The sequence below is a fragment of the Nanorana parkeri genome, unplaced genomic scaffold, assembly GCF_000935625.1.
Source record: "Nanorana parkeri isolate BGI_ZX_2015 unplaced genomic scaffold, ASM93562v1 scaffold304, whole genome shotgun sequence".
NCBI lineage: Eukaryota > Metazoa > Chordata > Amphibia > Anura > Dicroglossidae > Nanorana > Nanorana parkeri.
This window is the reverse complement of record NW_017306572.1, coordinates 401602-423217: the sequence shown is the minus strand read 5'-3', so window position 1 is coordinate 423217 and position 21616 is coordinate 401602. Positions and strand designations below refer to the sequence as shown.

The 21616-nt window shown below is 41.6% G+C and overlaps 1 protein-coding gene across 1 annotated transcript in view; it reads left to right on the top strand.

Annotated features, from left to right (window-relative positions):
• Positions 1–21616, top strand: part of COBL (cordon-bleu WH2 repeat protein) — a 246178-nt gene that overhangs the window by 1765 nt on the left and 222797 nt on the right. The window contains exon 2 of the mRNA XM_018557793.1: positions 3117–3247. Coding sequence (XP_018413295.1) covers positions 3219–3247 — 29 coding nt within the window. The 5' untranslated portion in view covers positions 3117–3218. The remainder of the gene's footprint in view (positions 1–3116; positions 3248–21616) is intronic.

The following is a 21616-nucleotide window of genomic DNA, read 5'->3' as shown; positions in this document are numbered from 1 at the left end:
ATATATTTATATATTTATTTCGTAAACCTGCCTTCTTAAATCTTGGAAGCCATGGAGTATTTGTTCAGACTTGGTATATTCATTGTAACACTTTTCATATGTCTTACTAAGTGGTTTCATATCTGATGATGAGTAAAGCTGGGTATACACTGAGCAAATTTCATCCGATTCATAATGGACTGGCTGCTATTTGCTCAGTGGGTGGCCCTGACTGCCATCACCCACCTGACATCCTTCAACTGAAAAATTGCAAGGAGCTGGGTGGAAAGTTGTTCGCTGAACAGCGCCATTTAATCAGATGCAGGCGCTGTTCAAGTTTTTTGATAGCCAGCAGGGCCGGCTGTCAGAATCCCTAAAAGGTGAATGGAACACATTTATTAGTGCATACTCAGATTTAAAGAAGAACTCCGGACAGATGAAATCTTAACACTCACGGTAGGACTGCCCTCTTCTTCAAGGGTTAGGTGCTCATTTAGTCTAGGGAGCTGAAATAACAAAGTTATACTCACCCAAACTGCTATCCCGGCTGGCTGCTACAGCGCTCCCTTCAGCCTTGCTTTCCCCCTGCTCCAATGATGGAATGTCCTTTGGTGTATTCATGTTCTACACACTGTATAGGATGTGATGGCTCACAGGACCCTAGACCGCTGAAGCGGAGGGGGAGCGAGGATGAAGGGACCAGTTTAGCAGTCAGCTGTGTACGTGGTTCGGGTGAGTATAAAGCTAGCCATACACCTTACAACCATCGCACAACTTTAGCCGTGCGATGGTTGTAAGGTAATTAAAATCTCGTACGATCTGCCCATCTTGGACAGGCAGATCGTACTTGTGATCATCGCAAGCCCTCCCCGCTGATGGGAGAGCTTCCAATATCTCCAATGCTGAGCCGGCAGTGTGCGCTTGCGCACACCGGCCCGTTCGGCATTTGTTTTCCGAGCACGCCACTAATGCGCCGAAAATGTTATTATTTTCGGCAGGTTTTCCAGCATGGTCGGAAGACAAAAGACGTGCGACAGTACAGTTGAAACGGTCGCACGCCTTCCATACACCTGCCGATTATCGTACGGTCGCGGGATCACCCGCGATTATCGTACGATAATCGGCTGGTGTATGGGCACCTTAACTCGGTTATGTTAGCTCCTTAGACAAAACGAGCACTTCACTGCTGCCAGCTATTGTATTCAGCAGCTGCCGGTAAATACCTGAACAGTATGTGCTTCTGATTGGATGCAGGTGCTGTTCTGCTGATCATTTCCATACCGACTCCTTCGACAATAGTTGATTGAAACATCGACTTTTGGCACGCTGGAGAAAGAGGAAATGTTGCCAGCAGGCCCACTCATGGCTCAGATTTTGTCTGATTCAGCAGTGTATGGCCAGCCTTAGTTTAAATAAATGGAACCCCAAAAACCAAGGGGAACACGGGAATCCAATGTAGATAAAACCTTTGTAATCAGTAATCCTGGCCATCCACCAGACCAGTGCGGCAGAGAGGTACAGACACTCCAAAATACTAATAAAACAGGATGCCTCTAGGGGTGTCAACAGATCCACAGTCATCATATTTATGTCATAATACCTAAGCTGGCCATACACTGCTAGATATTCATACGAGCATTCCATAATGCCATCAGGAACTTGACAAATGTCGTTTAAGTTTAACATTCGATCTTGGAATGATTGGAGTTTCCTGACAGAAAACCACATTCACTTTAAGAATTAATTGCATTTGTTCAAGAAAAAAATTCCTTTGTGGTTCTTCGATTAATTTCTTCTACGTTTGAAAGTGGTTGGTGATTTGATCCCGTTAATTATTAGAAATTGAAGGAATGTTCTGAACAAAATTCTACTGGTGTATTGGCAGCTTTAGTATTAGCCAGTATTTTTCTATGTGAGTGGTTCAAACCTCCCGAAGATTGGTGGTAAAAACGTATGTTATCTCCTTCTAATGGCTCATGCACATGGGCACAAGGACAGACATATTGGCATATGGCATACAATACGTCTCTATCTGCATCGCCCACCAGCCCCAGCTGCTGCTTTTTACTGTCCATAGAAATGTGTGGACAGAAAACGCTGTATGCGGGTGTACGCTAAACATCGCTACCAGCAATTACATGTGCATATGTATGGGGGTAAGTTCCTGAATGTGAAACTTCCACATGTGGGACCTTCCATCAATTCAGGAGTAAACGGCAATGAGGGGAATTTATCAAAACTGGAGCAGACAGAATCTGGAGCAGCTGTGCATGATAACCAATCAGCTTCTCTTTTTCATTTTCAAATCTTAACTGAACAAACTGAAGAGAGAAGGTGATTGGTTGCCATGCACAACTGCTCCAGATTTTGTCTGCTCCAGTTTTGATAAATCCCCCCCCCCCGATGTGTTTACACATATATACCTGTGTACAGCATTTTCTGTTCAGACATTCCTATGCACAGAAAAGCGCAGCAGCTGGGGTTCCTGGGCGTATTTTACCCTGTATGTCAATATACTTGTATTTGTGCCCATGTACATGATCCTTAAGGCTGGGTTCACACCTGGGCGTTCCTAATAGGCGCGTTTTATGCACGTTTTTTAAGCACGTTTTTTCTCCAATGAAACGCGCGTTCGATGCTTGTTTTTTAACCTCCCTGCCGGTTTGATTTTTTTTTTTCCCTTTTTTCTCTATCTGTTTTTTGTTTGATTTTCTTTCAACTTTTAAACTTCCCACCGGTTCCGCCCCCCTGCGACGCGGACGCTCGCAAGGGACGGAACCCGGAAGACGGCAACGGCCAGAGGACACAGCGGGGATCGCAGACAAGGTAAGACCTACGCTGTATTCCCCAGTGCGGCTCGGGGTTACCGCTTTGTTAACCCCGAGCCACACTCGGGAATACCAACGGATACGCACTGAAATCTGCCCCTAGGGATTCATAGGATTTCACTTCTTGAGCGCTTTTCAGCGCTTCGATCAGCGCTGAAAAACGCCCAGGGTCAACCCAGCCTAAGAGCATGAATCATTTGTCCTCTGTGTAGAGAAAACTGAAACATTTTGTTTACATTTCATAAAACTTTTATCTACACATGCAAGAAAAATGTTTATTACTATATTTATGTGTTTGTTTATTTTTAGCTCAGGGATGTACAATACAACCAGGTGACGGGAAGGAAACATTTGCTACCATGATTGTTTATTCCAGAATTTAACTCGAGAATTTTACAGTCAGAGGCCTCCATGGAAACGTCACAGAAACCACCCGCTGGGTAAGTACCTGACTTTACTATCAATGCTAATAAACTATTGCCTGCATACTTGGGAGGAACATAGCGAGTGGACTTCATTTATATTGCAGACACTATACCATAACTATATTCTATTGTTATATGTTGTTATTCCTGATATGTAGTAGACAGATAAAAGGAATCATACACCGATATGAGCCAATTGAGCCCAGTGTATCTCCATGCCTCTTTGTATATGTAAATGTAACATTAATGTTTGTAAGCCGCATTGTTCTCTCCCTGTATGCAGAACGTTTCCTGTTTGCCTTTCCTCTGCACCTGTAATTGTTATATTCTAGTGTGCACAGTTTATTTTCATACAGCTTTGTAAAGTGTGCTGTGTATACAAAATGTTATCGCTATACAGAAGAAGTGCTACTGTGGCCATACACAGCCTGCACTCATGCCAGTTCTATGAATCAATATAATAAACTGACCATGTAGTGGTTCCTTATGGAGTACCAGTGTAGCTTGATCCTTTTCTTACCATGTAGAAAAGGGAAGGAAATAATTCACCATGGATGTGTCACTTCTCCATGTTGACTACATTGTATGGATGAGCAGGCACGGCACAGCAGGTGTGAAGATGGCAGATGGCATTCTTTGTAAGACATATGCCTGTCCTAAATGCTTTGTAAGGCTGCTGTAAGGCTAGGTTCACACCTAGGCGATTTATCGATTGGCACGATATCACGCAAAACACAGATTCGCATTGAAGTCAATGGAGGCTGTTTACACCTTTGCGGTTTGTCACGTGGTCGAAAACGCTTGTCGCGCAAAAAGGTGCAGGACCTATTTTCAGGCAGATGTCGCGTGGTTTGGGTCCCATAGACATCTCTATGCATTGAAAACCGCACGATAACCGTGTGGTTTTCAAAGAACAGTTGCGCAAAGAAAAACGTGCGATAACCACACGAAAACAGCTCACCAGCTCAATCGCCTAGATGTTAACCTAACCTGAGTATTACACCAGTTATGTATAACACTGCAAATTATGTTTGAGGACTTAAAGTTAAGGGTCTTGTGTATTATTACTTGAATCTTGGTGTGTTTTGTGTACTTCTTCCAGATCTGTGCAGTAATCCGGTGTGAAACGTGAAATAACCTGAAATAAAGACCAGTCAGTGCTGCTCTCTTTCCTTGTGCAGGATGGCTGGTCTTGTATCCACCTCCTATAGTTTTCTGCAGGCAGTTTCTAGTGGGTGGAGCCTGCTGGGCCCCTCCCACAGCTCTGCTTTCTGCAAAAGATATGTACAGCGGAGTGATAATCTCACTGCTACTTTTACACGGTAATATCTGGGTTTGCAAAGGCGTTTAGTGTACACAGTGTGGATTTATATCCCTTGTGGCTATTGAGGAATACAGTATATTCACTTAAATTCAACTTTAAAGTGGAAGTCCAGCTGAACGTCTTTTCTAGATCCGAATAGTGTGGAAATGTATTACCTCTCCTAAATGTTTATTGCTATCTGTTGGGGAAATCCACCTTTACTATTTGCCATGGTGACTCTTGTCATTGGCACATAACGAGGGCAAATATGAAATGTTATGATTGTCTCCGGACCAGGTGTAAAGGCATATATCATTCAATATTGACAATTGGGGTTTTCCCTCACTTTAGGAACATGTCATCTCATTTCTTGTTGTGTCCCTGTGACAGGAAGTGGATGGAATTTTCCTAATAGATACACAGACAGCAATTCAAATTTAGAGACATTATATATCATCAGGGATGCACTACATATACATATGAGGTAGTGTAATTAAAGTGGACCTGTCACATATGAGATGCGGTGAGAGTCCTTTCTTTACTTTTGGTAGCTGAATGGAGCGGTGGGTGATTAACAAAAGGAGTATGTGGTTCTGGGTAAGGTGACAATTAAAGGAGTTCTAAAGTACCAGCATATCCTCTCCTGCTATAACATCAGCATTGTAATAGAAATACATATTGTAGTTGTTTTTGATAATGCAATCAATGCTTAATTGAAAAAAAATCAATTTTATGTAGTGAGTGCTGCCTTCTCTCTGCCCATCACTTTCAACAACTTCCGGGATTCCCAGTGTGCTTTGCATCTCTTTCCCTGCTGATGTAATCACAATTTCTCAAGACTACATATCCCAACATGCATTCCTTCCACCAAGCAGTGATAATGTTACATTGGTCAGACATTGAGTTGTAGTTCAGAATGCAGGCTCTGTAAGTTGTGACACAAGGAAGTACATACTCACAGGGCTGAGTGAAATTATGTTAGTGCAGCCTAAGGGCATCTTCAGTGAAGAATGCTTATCTACTTCTAGATCAATATGCTTATCAGGAGTGGGATGGAACTTATGGAAATTCAATATGGAAATACATATTTATTTTTTAGTTTTTGACCATACGTAGATACCCTTTAAAGGATATTTAAACCCTCCCGTTTTTTTTTGGCATATATCTACTGCTAGCAAGCAGTAGATATATGCAAAAAGTAAAAAAAAAAAAAAAACCCGCTCAAACAGCAGTTTAGACTCACCTGTGTTCCGTACGCGGTCCCGTGCGAAAATTAGAAATTTCTCGAGAGGCCGCAAAGGATCTTGGGGCGGGCACATGCGCAGTTCTCATTTTCGGGTGGACGCGACGAGGGACGTAAGGTAAGTCTATGGACGCGTGCACCCACATGCAGACACCGCTGGATCGGAGGGACAGATCAGTCAGCGCTAGATCGGAGAGCCGCCGCACCGCTGGAGAGAAGGCTGAAAACATCAGGAAAGAAGAGGAAGATCGGAATAAGAGACATAATTTAAGGTAAGTGCTAACATTAACATGGGGGTAGGGAAATATTTGTTTGCCTTTAAAGGAGAACTATGGGGTCAGCGTTTTTCCCCATAGTTCTCCTTAGGGTAACGGGAGGACACAAACTAGTGTCCTCCCGTTACCCTAAGCTCAGGATACCGCGAGCTACAGCGAACCCGGTATGTGTTCGCTCACCTCCCGATCTACTGAGCCGACCTGTGACAGTCTCATTGTCACAGGTCGGCTAGAACTATGAGGTGAGGGGAAATCACTCATCTCATAGTTCTCCTTTAATGTCACTTTAAGTAAACCTGTTGCTCTGCATGGGTAAAGTACAGGTTCATTTAAAGAATCACACTTAACCAGTGAACCTGTGCCCACTCCATTAGTAGGTCTTCCCTGATGCAAATATTTGGTGCCAATCTGTTTTGGGAATGTCTATGTGCTATAAACATGTGCTGCCTTTTTTACAACCTCTAGGTCAATTGGTCTATTAGTATTACAGTGTTGTGATGTGGATACCAAAGCATGTTAGTTGTGTATATTTGCATCCAGTTTAATGTCTAGTCTGCCCTGAAGTCTTCAGTGAAGGAGTTCTATTCAAATCACAGTTCCAGCATCTGTCTTTTTCTGGGTTATCGGATTCCACACATCCAAACACACTGACAAGCCTATATGGAGTTGTTAAAAATAGTTCATAGTGCTGTACAGTATATGGTATCACAGCAAGCGTGGTGTAAGTAGGCTTCAGGTTTCATATTGTAGCTTCTGCTCTTATTAATGAAAGATTAACTCATATTTGACCAGTCTTAGTAGTTACAATCAATCAGAACAAAAACAGTGCTACTCACCTAGCAGAGATATTAATTATAAAAATTATTATTATGCAGGTGAAACTCGAATAATTAGAATATCGTGCAAAAGTAATTGCAGTAAGTGCTGCAAAAGGGGCCCAAACCAAGTACTGAGTACATATGCATGCTTGTACTTTTCAGAGGTCCGATATTGTTCTATGTACATTCCTTGTTTTATTGATTGGATGTAATAATCTACTTTTTTGAGGTTGTGGATTTGGGGTTCTTGGGGTTTTCATGAGCTGTAAGCCATAATCATCACAATTATGACAAATCACGGCTTGAATTATCTTGCTTTGCATGTAATGAGTCTATCTCATATATTAGTTTCACCTTTTAAGTTGCATTAGTGAAATAAATGAACTTTGCACGATATTCTAATTATTCGAGTTTCACCTGTATGTACAAATTGCCCAATCGGGCATCATAAACAACCAAAAATAAATGTGACCACTGAATTTAGAAACATAATATTAAATAATAATCTAAATGACACATTAACAAGTGATAAAATCAGTTCAATAGCTATGCAAAATCTTCAATCTCCAAAATCTTCAACAAGAATGACATCCCTGATGCCAACGTAGTGGAGGTGTGGCGTGCAGCATGTGTGGAGCCGTGAACAGGGCCAACCAATCGGAAGACGATTAATCGATTATGTTGATTAGTTGTTGCAGCCCTAGTGTCCATAGACTTACTTTGCGTCTCTGCTCATTTCCCGGCTGAGAATTCCGAACTGCGCATGTGCCTGCCCCAAGATCCTTTGCGGCTGCACGAGCAGCTCCTGATTCTCGGTGCGGGAGCGCGCAGCGATAACGTAAGTTTAAACCTAGTTAAAGAGTTTTTAAAAAACTTTTTGCCTATATCTACTGCTTGCTGGCAGTAGATATAGGCAAAAAATAACCGGAGGGTTTAGAACCCCTTTTAAGGAAGAACTGAGGTGTGAAAACTGTCCCAAAAAGGCAGACAGAACAAAGGACTTGGCACTGCTACTGCCTGTGGTCTCCCTGTAGCAGAGGTTTCCCCTGTTATTGAGTTACCACGCCTTGTTTCACACTGTCTCATAGGGGCAGTTATCTTGGTAGAGGCAGGGTTTTGCTTTCAGAGTATCCAGCAAACAGAACAGTGAGCAGCACAGTAGTGACATCTCACTCCAGATCTCCTGAGACTAGCAGTCAGAGGTAGCAGTGCCTTAGATCTCAAACTGCAGATATACAGCTATGAAGCTGTCAGCACAGGAGTGCACAGGTACACTCACATACTGGGAAGTGCAATGCTATTTTGTAGGATAATATTTCCTATGCGGCTACATGTACAGTATAGGATGTAGGAAATCGTTATTTTTTTGCAAGAATTTATTCCCATGTTGTTTAAGCAATGTAGTCATGGGGAAAACATTTTCTGCATATTGTGGTGTTATTTTCAGGGTATTCTTTTTATTTGCTGCTTTTTTGAAACATAGAATTTTTTGAAGCATTTGCAGGGGAGGGTTAAACATAGAGTATGAAAGGGCGAAATCCTCCCACAGATATTTTTTTTGCTTTCTGTGTACCTTTGTGGAAATTTCCCTTTACTTCCTGTCCCAGAAACGCAATAAAGAATTAGAGGAACTCTCCCAAAGTGAAGGGTTAACTAATCGATTTTGAAAATAATCGTTAGCTGCAGCTCTAGGAATAACCCTCATAGACAGTTGGACTTCCCTTCATGTTCTTTCTCTATGACAATGGTCACCAGATCAAATAGGGCGGTGAATCCCACCAAGAGAGACTAACCCTTCCCTACTGTATCTAAAATTAAAAAAATGTTTTGCCTAATGCAGGGTTGGACAAATTAGTATGGAATTCAGGAGGTTTTTTTTTTTAGGAGCCGACTCCGTTGACCACAACTAGAGAAAACCTCAAAAGTTAGGAACCAGCTATCATTTTTCAAGGAGTGTTGGCTTCCTGGCTCCTTGGTTTTGTCCTGCTCTGGCTTAAAGATACACTTTAATTACCTTTTCTTTATTCAGTAAAGGGGTTAGAAGTAGGGTTGCACCCATACCAAGTACCATACTCGGTACAAGTACAGATACTTTTCCAGCTCCTAGACTAGAGAAAAATTCAAAAGTTAGGAGGCAGCTGTCATTTGTAAGGAGCACATGGAGCTCATGGGATTTGTACATCTCCATACCATTTTTGCAAGTACAAGTACTGATACATTTTTGTTTATTGTCATGTGACAGTTTTTCTACAACAATACAGACTAATGATTTCCGGACAGTGGTGGAGTGCCAGAGCTAGGTCCCAGCTGCAACCTCTGCAACCCTGGTAGTTCTTTGGTATCTCTGTTACCTGAAAAGTATCCCTAGTTAGAAGGGCTGTTAGCAGGGGTGTCCCTAGATTTTTTGCTGCCCAAGGCAGGTGGAGGGCGGGGCAGCACAGTGTCCCTGCCAAGCTCTTGGCAACCAGTGATGTCACTGGTTGCCAGAAGCTCGGCGGGATGCTTACTTACGTTGCTGATTGCCAGGAGCTCGGCGAAATGCCAGCCAGAGTGTCCCGCTCAGCTCCTGGCAAACGGTGACGTCAGTGAGCTGGGCCAGAAGCCGAACAGAGCATCACAGTTGCTAAGAGCTCATAGCACTCTGGGACGCTGTGAACCATCCACTGGCCCCCAATGAGATGCCGTCAGAGCCTCATCATAGGGACGGCCCTGTCTTTTAGGTTAACAATCCTGTCTTTGTCCCCATTGGGTAAATTTTTTCTCACACTTTGTTTGGTCAATAGGACAGGAACTGAAGAGAATTCTCCCCAGCAAAATACACTTGATAGAGGTTATAACCCTTTCCTGCTATATCAAGCCAATGTAATTTTTATTACTGTCTCCCTCTTAGGAAAATTCTTCCTCATTTCTTTTCTTGGTAACCACAAAGTTCCACTTAAACAGGTTTTGTGAAACAAGTCAATTAGTAAATTTATTTACACCTTACAGATTCAATATCACAGCTATCCTTGTGGCTGAGTTTAGATTTGAGCTCTGTTGTTTTCTCCAGTGCTAATTCGCCTGTTACCAGTTGCATGAATATTGAAAGTTGTCTGTGGGTTCTAATTACATTACAGAGTATAATCCTTCTTGAACTTGTCAAGTTTTCCTTTCCACTTGAATTATATGGTTCCCACATCACTGGTCCTGATATCTTGATGTTGGGTGGCTCCTTTACCTTTCAGGATCTTTTGGAGCCACCCTTGTGTGTGTGTTCCTTGTTGGCACCCACAGACGCTGCATGCACCCATAGAAAAACATAGCTAGGGGGCAAGCTCTTCTCCCCTCCTACCTGCTCTACTGCTGTCTCTCCTGAACAGTGCATGTGAGATACTCAGGGTGCGCACTCTCTTTCCCAGAAGTTCGGGGGAAGCGGCGCTCTGAGACCTAGAGCTGGTGGCAGTATACAGTTAGCTCGGTAAGTGTTTTTATACATGAGCTGAGCGAATTATGTACTGGGCATTGTTTAAAAGGGAGCATTTAATATTACTTAAGAAAGAGTTTATTTCTTGCATATTATCAGTAACACTATCGAAAAACAAAAAAACTGCTGCTAAAATGTTTTGATCGCTGATCTCACAAAACTACCTCCAATGAAACCGTTTTTAAGGAGACCCTGTCACCAACATAAAAAAAAATTGCAGGTAAAAACACAAAAAATTCAGAGGGTTATTCACAAAGCTGCAGAAGGCAGCCGTGTGAATAACCTACCCGAAGTGAAGTGAGCCGAACGCTGTTCGGCTATTCACTTCAGGCTTGTACGGCTGATTTCAGCAGTACTCCGACTGAAATCAGCTGTACATCGACTTGCTGCGGCTGGCTTTGGGTCGGCCGAACATGCTGAGCAACCTGAAGTCCAGAAGGAGTTTGACTCAGCCGATCTACTGAACCGAAGGGCTCCTATAACCGAAGCTAGCCGAAGGATCAGCCGAAGCTATGGCTGGATCCTTTGGCAGCTTTGTGAATAACCCTCTAAGTATATTCTAAGAAAATTTGACTATTCGCATTTGCATGTCATAGCCCTCTCTAATTACTCCCTGTGCTGGCCCAGCTCTTCCGCCCCTCCCTTCACCTCCCTTTATATATTATCTGCCACAAGGAAGTGCAGGAGTAGTCAAACTTCGGCTCTCCAGCTGTGTTAATACTACCAATGCCATCATGCCTTTGCATCAGGGAGTCATGGCTGTCAGGATCTTGCAAGGCCTCATGGGACTTGTAGTTTCACCACAGCTGGATGGCTGAAGTTTGGCTATCCATGTTACAGAGCAGTGGTGGCGAACCTTGGCACTCCAGCTGTGCCAAAACTACAAATCCCAACATGCATCTGCCGCTGGGAGTTAGAGACTTGCAATGCCTCATGGGACTTGTAGTTCCAAAACAGCTGGAGTGCCAAGGTTCGCCATCACTGTTATAGAGTGTCACTTGAGTGACAGCTCTGAGTCTGCTTCTGACATAACATTCAAGATGGCAGCACCAGTTTTTAGTGCTTGTGGATATCTACTAAAGGGGTCTTTTTACAGGTAAATAACATGCATAACAAATGTTAAATGCATATATAATCTCGAGAAGATTGTATTACAAGAAATGGTCTGGCAACAGGGTGTCTTTGAAGTAAAGAAGCAACATCCCCAATCCTCACCTTTTTTAGGGTGTTTAGAAGAGAAGTCAAAAAGATGGCATTTGATATCAATGATGAGAAAATGAAATGTACAATTATGTTTTGCTGCTGCTTAGGTGGACATCAACATATAGAGAATACAAAACACATCTTCAGAAAAAAATGTTTATGTTTATTTAACAATTCCACACATATGGTTAGGAGCACATGTACACATCTACAAGCTCCTAAAGAACTGTTGTCTCGGAAAACTGTTGTAAGGAATAGCACATTTTATGGTTTTGTGGATGTGAATAAAACAACTGAGCATTTATTTTTATACCATCCTAAAGACCTAAACTTTGGTGGTTTTCACAGTGGCTTAAAATATCTTCCACCTATTTAGGAAACAAAGAAGACATTGTGCAGAATTTAGCAAGCAGCTGCACCTGTTCTCCATGGTTCATGAATTTTTAGCTTCTACCAAATTTAGAACTAATATGTCAGTTTCCACTTAAGGACAAGTGGCTGACATTTGTAACAGTTGGATTTTAGTCTCAGCAGCTGCTCTGATGTTTGATAGAGCAAGTTGCAAGAAGTTTAGAAAAAATTGTTTATTAGCTTATTAATAATACTATTTTTATTTTGTGATAAGAAGATAGGCTGAATGATAACTTAATACAAGTGTATCTCCAACCAAAAGTGTTTTTGTAGTTTTGGACAAAGTGGTGAAGTGGAGGGGTAAAATCCTTTTTTCCCGTTTCAACTGCAGTTTGTGGCTCCACAGGGGAGTTTTTCCCTCACCTCCTGCTCTGGTGACAAAATTGTCATTAAGGTAGAAAGATGAGAAATCACTAACAGGCACAGAGCATCCCTGTCAGTATCCTAACTACCGCAGAGATTCTCTAGCTTAGGGGCGGTTCACACCACAAAAAGTATGTACCAGAGCGTTTGGGCGGCTCCCTGCGTTCAAGGGTTCAAGATCGCACTGGACTGGAACACAGGCATAACGTGCCACGCGTTCGGGTGCGGGCGATCGCACTGTGGGCGGGGGATGTGGCTGCGGTGCCATTGCCTTCAATGCACAACTGCACCTTTTCCCACCCCTGAACGCAGGAAGTTGACCGGATTGCGTTCCAGAGGCTAAACGCTCTGAAATGCACTCTTTGTGGTGTGAACCGGCACTTAGTGTGGAATTTTTAAACCCAGAAATGAAAATGCAAGATACTGCACTTTACCAGTCCTTAGATGTGCTAGCTGCAATTGTTCTCTGAGCTCTGCAGTTAAAATGTATGCAAAACCCAACCGTAAAAATTTTACATAATCCAGATTTGGTGACAATTTGTTTTTGGGGTTTTTTCCTTTTATTTTCACCTGGTGATCCTGCAGGTAACATACAACCTGTCCTAGGGAGAGCAGCATTGTCATCCTGAAACAGGAAGTGTGTTAGGACTACAGAACACCTTTTCTTCTCTAAAACCTAGGAGGGGATGTTCTGTGATCCTAACACGTTTTGATAACATTAGTTGAGATAATACTGCAGAGTATGAAGGACACTGGACAGCACCGGTAATCCTGTAAATAACACACTTTCTGTCTCTCCATGTATGCACTTTTTCTCCACTCTGTGTATGTGGGCACCATGTTGTCATACAGGCTGGACTTCAAACATGTCTGCCTTTGTTCATCTCCATTACATGGTGGATTGATAGTAGTTTACAAAAGAGAAATTATATTTTTTCTGCTCACAGGAAGTGACAAGGACATTTCATTTCTGGCAGGATCAACAGGTATTCTCTGTGCTTGCTGAAAATGTTCTAAGCCTTAAAAGTGGAAACTAATGTAGCCACCACATCTAAGGACTGGTAAGCTGCACTACAGTATATAATAACACTAAAATAGCCTCTACATTACCTGTAAGGAATTGAAAAGTACAATTGAGTGCTGGATTCAAACAGGACATACTGTTTATTCCTGTGTAACACTTTATGATAATCTATTTTACAATATTGTCTGGAAAGCATAGCATGTATAACAAACATTACATGGGTTAAATTGAGGTTACAAAACAAACATCTGTTATTGGAAATACTGTATTCTCCACATTAGGTGTTGTGATACATATTTATGCCTTTATGAATTGTGGATCCAAGGCCTTACATGGATTTAAGAGAAAAGACTGCAGACATTTTCAAATGCACAATTACTTTGTCAATACACTTTGGCTGTGGATGCTGTGAGGAAATTAAGTGTGTAAAAGGAATAAAGGAACCCTTGTTTATATAACAGGTGCTGAGGTGTGTTACCATCTTCCTTTCTGCAAAGGGAAAACCTTTTCACATTTAATTTTGTTATTCTAGTGTGGCTGCCAGTTTCTTCCTGGAGTCCCTTTCATAAATGTATGAATCGTCTTTTGAGGTCTGTGGCACAGGGCCGGTTAAAAGTAAAGTACAAATCTGAAAATTAGGAAACAGGCTACCTTGCAGGATGTTTGTTATACTGCTAGAGGAACTGTTCTTTCCTATGCTCTTTTTTACAGAGACTCTTAGTCAAACACGAGTTCTTATTTTAGAGTCAAACAAGGTGGACACCTGCCACTGTGATGTTTGGTATTCTTACATGATCCTGCAAACTAAAAGAGAACATTGCATGTCCAAAATGTACCTTCTTGTGGGCAGGCTCCTTATTCTTTGGTGCTAAAGTCCCATCTTTCTATTCTCTCTATGTGCTTTAGCCATCTCAAGCTATTAATCTTATATCTAAATTGTTTGTTACTCTTTATTCACCCTTCACCACTTATACATACTGCTTCATAGTCCTCAACACCTTCCATTCCCATTCTTTAAGCATTTTTTTATCCACTTGTGTTAGGCCTCATGCACATGGGGCTGTTAGCGGTGGCTGAGGATTCCTGCGGCAAGAACCTGCAAATTCTTCTGTCCGTGGCTGTCCACATATGATTAATCGTACATGAGACAATTACCTGTGGTTTGGCATAGATACTTGTCCCTGATGCGGTTTGGGATAGATACTTGTCCCTGACGTGATGTCTGTGCCCATAGACAAGCATCTATACTAAACATCATGTAAATGTATGAAACCTATGGATTCTTGTAGCAGAAATCACAAGCTACAGCTAATACCCTGGTGTGCATGAGGCCTTAAAAACAGATACGATGGTCAATTAAAACGTAATGCCTCCATGTTTGTAATTAGATATGTTAGAGTGATTGTGAATGTTCATGTATCATATTATAGAGGTGTCCTTACCCCACTAATGTATGCTTTTCTTTTTCAGAAATTAGAACCATAAATCTGTGGCTAAAACCATGAGCTGTAATTGAATTTCTGGTGAAAGAGGGTTGCGTGCCTAAGGAAATCCATAATCGGCAAAACAATGTTGATGGGGACACTGTAGTGGAATTAAATATTTTTGTTCTTGAAACTTCTTCACTCAACGGTGCACATTGGTAAACCCCACTACAGCATCCCCATAAACATCCTTAAGCCGATTATTGATTTCCATAGAAAAAGCAACCCTCTTTCGCAAGAAATTCAATTACATCTCGTTGTGTTAGCCGCAGATCCATGGTTCTAATCACGCAATCTGAAAAAGAACAGCATACATTGGTAGGGTAGGGACACCTCTCTAACATGGTACATGAACATTCACAGTCACTCTATAGATCTCTAATTACAGACATGGGGGCGCTACTTTTTGATTGACCCTTGTACTTATGTTGCAGGTGGTCTAATTATAGTTTTTCTTTTTTTTTTAAGTGTTTAGACACTAAGTTTAATGCTGGAGTTTACTGAAAAATGTTTTTCGGGCATACAGAACCAGGGATATAACTTACCTTTAATGAAGTCTGTCCTATGTTCTGCTGGCATTAGGGAAGACAATTGTTACAGTAACAGGCAGCCAGCAGAATGAACAATAGATTCATTAGAGGTGAATTATGTCCCTGGTTCTGTATGGGCCAAAACATTTTTTTCACTAAACCTCGTCTTTAATATTGAGTGGATTGCAGTGTTACTTTTATTTCTTGTTTTTATTCTAGCTTTCATTTTCTACTTCATATTTTTTTCTTTTTCTTTAAATAATAGATTTAAATGTTTGCTGTCTGCCAAGTTCCATCTATTTGACTCCTCTTTTAAAAGGAAACCTGCTTTATATCATCTGCATATGTAACATTCTGTTACTGTGTATATATATGTTTCCTTATTGCTTTTCCAAGACTAGGGAGATTTTCCTTTATGTCCTGTTCCAGTGACATTATCATCATAGTTACATAGTTAGTCAGGTTGAAAAGACACACAAGTCCATCAAGTTCAGAGTTATAAGAGAAGAGAAAGAAAAAAAGGGAAAGAAAAACCTGCAACGGAACACTATACGCACAGTTTCCGGTCCCCTCTCCTCTGCAAGAATTGGTTTAAAATGGAAATGACCTGAATCTGGGCACAGGATGCCACACCCCTGGAAAGTAGTATTGCACAAATCAGAAAGCTGGGGTTTTTAGGGCAGCCAACTGACAACTTACAAACCAAACGTTGTTTATAAAATATAGTTTTATTTGATATAATTAAAAAGGTGAATTGATTTCGTAAAATTGACAACATGATTCCCCTGTAAGCTCACTCCACACTGATTAAGTTATTCATACATAAAATAGCACTCAGAAAATTATAAGATGAGACATGATTGGTAGACATGATGAATAGAGCATTCATAAACACAATACATGATTGGTATGACAAAATGGTGTTGGAGGAGCTTGGTTTTCTCAACGTGATGTTTCGCGCTAAATAGCGCTTCTTCAGGAGAAGGAGGGGGAGGTTGTCTATACAATTTGAGAAAAATATATGGATAATGTAAACATAATTGAACTTCAAGCATAGCCACTTAAACTCATCTAGTGGTATAGTAAACAGGTGAATATATCACCTACCCTTGGAGTCTGTGTGCGTACCAGTCGTTCAACCCGGCTCAGGCGATGAGATGGTAAGTATAGGAGCATAAAAAGGGGGGGGGACAAGGGAGAGGGAGGAAGGAAGGGTGGAGGCCCTGAACCCCAGTAGGGGACTTTAAAAACCCCAGTTTTAAAAGTCCCCACCCATACATACACGCATGCAAACATGCGTCGGGGGCGCATATGTGCAAAAAAGACGATTGCGCCCATTACGCCACACATGTTACATATCACCGCGAACGTCGGAGTGAGAGCAATAATTCTAGGGCCATCAATCACTGATAACACTAAACTGATGAGTGATAAAAGCTTTTAAAGTGTCGCCTATGACCAATTTTGGGTATGGTAGTTTTCTGCGATTTCGCAGGTGCGCGCAATTTTAATGCTTGACATGTTCGGTGTCTATTTACCCGATGTGACCCAATCTTTTATATTTTACCAAAAAACTGGGTAATAATAAATGTTTCCTAACATAATGTAAAAAAAAACATTTTTTATTAAAAATTTTCAGTAATTTTTCCTAATTATAGTAAAAAATAAAAACCCCAGTGGTGATTAAATACCACCAAAAGAAAGCTCTATCTGTCCCCCAAAAATGGTATAAAATTAATTTCAGTACAGCGTTGCATGACGGAATAAACGTCAGTCAAAGTACCACAGCGCTAAATACTGAAAAATGGCCTGGCCATGAAGGCGGTCTAAACACCTGGTCTTCAAGCGGTTAAGCATAGGTCAATTTTCTCCAACAGGGGAAAAAAATTCCTTCCTGATCCTATACGGCAATTGGATATTCCCTGGATCAACAATCCCTGGTGCTTAATATACCTATAAGAATTCAATATCCAGTAATATTCTGTGCATTTAGGAATACATCCAGATTTTTTTTTAAAACAGTTAACTGATCTAGCTAGAACTAGTTCCTGGGGAGTCTATTTTCACAGCTTTTACTGGGAAGACTCCTTTCCGTATGCAAAGGTTAAACCTCTTTTTCTCCAGATGCAAAGAGTGCCCCCTTGTCCTTTGCAGTGACCTTAAAGTATATAATTTGGCACAGAGCTCACTATATGGGACATTTATGTATTTATACATGGTGATCATGTCCCCTCTTATGAGTCTTATGAGTTTAGTCGCCCTTCGCTGCACTTTCTCCAGTTCTACAACATCCTTTTTGTGAACTGGTGCCCAAAACTGAACTGCATATTCCAGATGAGGTCTTAGGGCCCCTTCACACTAGTTGCAGTGCGTTCCGGCTCACTTTTTAGTGGGGCAGGAGGGGCCACTGAAGTGAATGGCACCACAGCCACGCCATCCGGCCGCAATGTGATCACCCGCACGGGATCGCAGGGCACATTGTGCCTGCGGTCCGGTGCGAACAAAATGCTGCAAGCACTATTTTGATTGCACCGCACTGGACCCCAGGCACAAGGTGTCTTGCGATCCTGTGCGGGTGATCGCATTGCGGCCGGAGGGCGTGGCTATGGTGCCATTCACTTCAATGGTTTACCACGCCCCCTCCCGCCCCACTAAAAAGTGATCCGGCGGCAATGCGAGGCAGTGCGTTCTGGCCAGAATCGGGCCGGAAACGCACTGCAATCCTTAATAATGCTTTATACAGGGGCAGGATTATGTCTCTCTCTAGAATCTATACCCTTTTAATACCAAAAAGTATTTTGCTTGCTTTAGAAACTGCGGCTTGACATTGCATGCTATTATTGAGTCTATGGTCTACCAGAACACCCAGATCTTTCTCCATCATTGACTCCCCCAAACATACTCCCCTTAGAGTGTATGAAGCATACATGTTTTTAGTCCCCAAGTTCATAACTTTACATTTATCAACATTAAGGGCTGGTTCACACCACAAACTTCGTGTTCCAGTGTTTTCGGCCTCTGGAACGCAAGCTGCATTCAGGTGATGCATTGAAGTCAATGGCACCGCAGCCACGCCCCCCGCCCGCAGTGGGATTGCTCACACCCCGAACACTGGCACATTAGACCCCGTTCACATTGAGCGATTTATCGCGCGGTAATTCACGCGATATCGCGGCAAATTACCGCGCGATATCGCGCTCCAATGCAATCCAATGGGGCAAAGGGTCCTGCTGTCGCGGGTCGTGTGTCGCTACAGCAGGACCCTTTTTTGAGCGGATTTAGCCGCGATTCAAGCTTGCTCAATGCAAGCTTGAACGCGACATCGCGCGGCAAATCTTGCGATGTGGCGCAATATGCAAATCGCGCGACAAACGCGCAATTTGCATATCGCGCAGTGGGAACGGGGCCTTAGAGCTTGTGTTCCAGTCCAGTGTGATCTGCAAAAATAGTGCTTGCAGTATTTTTGCAGATCGCACTTCACCGGTCCATTGAAGACTGAAAGACTTCTGCCTCACCAATATATGGGCGGAACAATAATTTAGATAACATGAGAACATCAATATACAAAAATAAGCTACAGTACATATTACAAATGTATAGTAGACAAGAATTTCTGTGTTCTGTAAATTCTAGCCACCAGCATTCAAAAGTTGCAATAAAAGTGTCAGCAAGAGATTAATTCTACATGAAAATGTTGTTCATACTTTAATTTCTACAATAAAAAATAAACTAAGGTTGTTATTAGTATGCCAAATGCCGGCACAATGGATAGTTGCAGCAGACTGACACAAATATTTTTTTCTTTTTGTCCCGCTCATTATGATCCTATAACAGGGCAAGGTCACACAAAGTGTATCCTAGATTCAAGATGAAAGACTGAATCAATTGTACTTGTTGCAGTTGGCTTTTATCAGCAGTCCAAGCCTGGATAGAGGTGTTGTGAAAGGCACGGCCTCTTTTGTTTGACAATCATATCTCATTAAAACAGTACTCTATAAATACCATTAGTGCTAAAGCAGAACAATTCAGTTCAAATGATTTAGTAGCAGTAATGTTGTAACTGGTGTTGAGAGTTACGTTCACTTGTAGGTCACAACCACAAAAAAGGGCCTGTTTTATAAATATACAGTCTCTATTCAGCTTTGTTGCACTCGCAGGCAGTGTGTGTGTAGGCCACACATATTCTACAGGTATGAAGAAAAGGACAAACGAAGAGAACACCAGTATGTGAAGTAACCCAGGTAAATGCATATAAGGTAATCTTACTTGCTTGCATCATGTTGTTGCCACATTGAACATACATGTAACATTAGCAAAGCTTGCATATGGTGGAGGTAGAAGAGTCTTTTACCATGCTAGCTATCGATAAATGTGGATAAATTGGAGTTTAAGCAATACCCTTTATTGACTAATATGTTAAGTTTTTGTTAGGTTGCTTTCTCAGGAAGTTTACAGTTCATGCTGTATTATGCCTAACATATTCTGAAAGGTTGCATCTTTCTTACTTTAGGTTAGCAAATAAAGGGTATGACCTAAACTCCAAACTTTCACATATGGTGATGGTTCATCTGACAGAAGATTACATAATTCCAGTAGCTATGATTATCAGGTGTGTGGAAATTTAAAAAAAACAAAAAAAACAACTACTTGTCCAAGGACTAGTGTGGGGGCCTAATCTGCTTGATGCTCATGACAATCTACTTGTAGTGATACAAAAATTAATTTTAACCCAAACCGCATTGAACCGCGTTAAGACACGCTTCTCATTGGCCAGGGCTTTCAGGTGACCACGCTGACCAATGAGTGTTCTCAATTTGCGAACAAAATGCAAAATCCATAGCTCGGGACTGTGCTGGATGGCAGTACGAGGTACTGATAGTACACCCATAGAAGGACTGTTTGTCAAAAGCAGTGTTAATTTAGCTGACTAATAATTTTCGTCATAGTAGTCATCAATGACACTTTTTCACTGACTAAAACAAGACTTCGGCTCACTTCACTTCTGATCGATCATTCACTCGGCTGCCCTCGGCCCTCGGCAGACTCGAAGCCATGCAAAGCAAGCCGATGTACGGCTGAAATCAGCCGTACCAGCCTGAAGTGAATAGCCGAACAGTGTTCGGCTCACTTCACTTCTGATCGATCATTCACTCGGCTGCCCTCGGCCCTCGGCAGACTCGAAGCCATGCAAAGCAAGCCGATGTACGGCTGAAATCAGCCGTACCAGCCTGAAGTGAATGAGCCGAACAGAGTTCGGCTCACTTCACTTCAGGTCGGTCATTTACTCGGCTGCCTAACCCAGCTTAGTGAATAGACTCCTAAGTTATGATGAGTAAAACTATAACAAAAATTAGGGTTGCACAGATACCAAGTACAGTACTCGGTACAAGTACGAGTACATGTACCGATACTTTTGAGCTCCAAGACTACACTAGAGAAAAATTCAAAAATTAGGAGGCCGCTGTCATTTGTAAGGAGCACACGGAGCTCCTGGGATTTGTACATCTCTGTTTTAATGTACGATTTTGTTTTTATAAATATAAATAAAGTGATGCACAGATACCAGTTTTGCGAGTACAAGTACTGGTACTTGCCGAGTACTTACAAGTACGAGTACTGATACATTTTTGTTTATTGTCATGTGACAGTTTTTCTAAAACAATACAGACTAATGATTTCAGGACAGTGGTGGAGCACCAGAGCCCTGTCCCAGCTGCAACCCTGGTAGTTCTCATGAAAATGCCAAGTATCTGCACTGGTACTCGAAAAGTATCTGTGCATCCCTAACAAAAATACATTGACATTTTTGTCGACTAACTAAAAGTAGACTAAAATATTAGGAAGATTTGGGAAGATATCTAATTAGAACTAATCTCTTTGGACTTCCAGTTCTGGTTTCATTCCGAATGGGCAGCTAATGGGTAATATGTGCAATGGCATTACAGCCAATATAGTTTTTTTATTTTAATATTTTAGAGTTGCACACCTGCTTGAAAGAATGAAGATTGTCATATGCAAGTTGTTATAATTAATGCATATCTAATAACTGGTCCTTTGTTGAAAATACTCAATATTATTGTTTCTTTATAAGACTTGGTTTAATCTAATTTTACAATAAAAACATGTTATATATCACAACAATTAAATCTGTGTCTGTATTGCATTTTCAAACCTTAATACCATAAGTAATAACAGGTTAACAGATGTTTAGTTCAGGAGTATATTATGAAATTGAAAATTCGAGAGAAATTCTTAACTAAACCCACT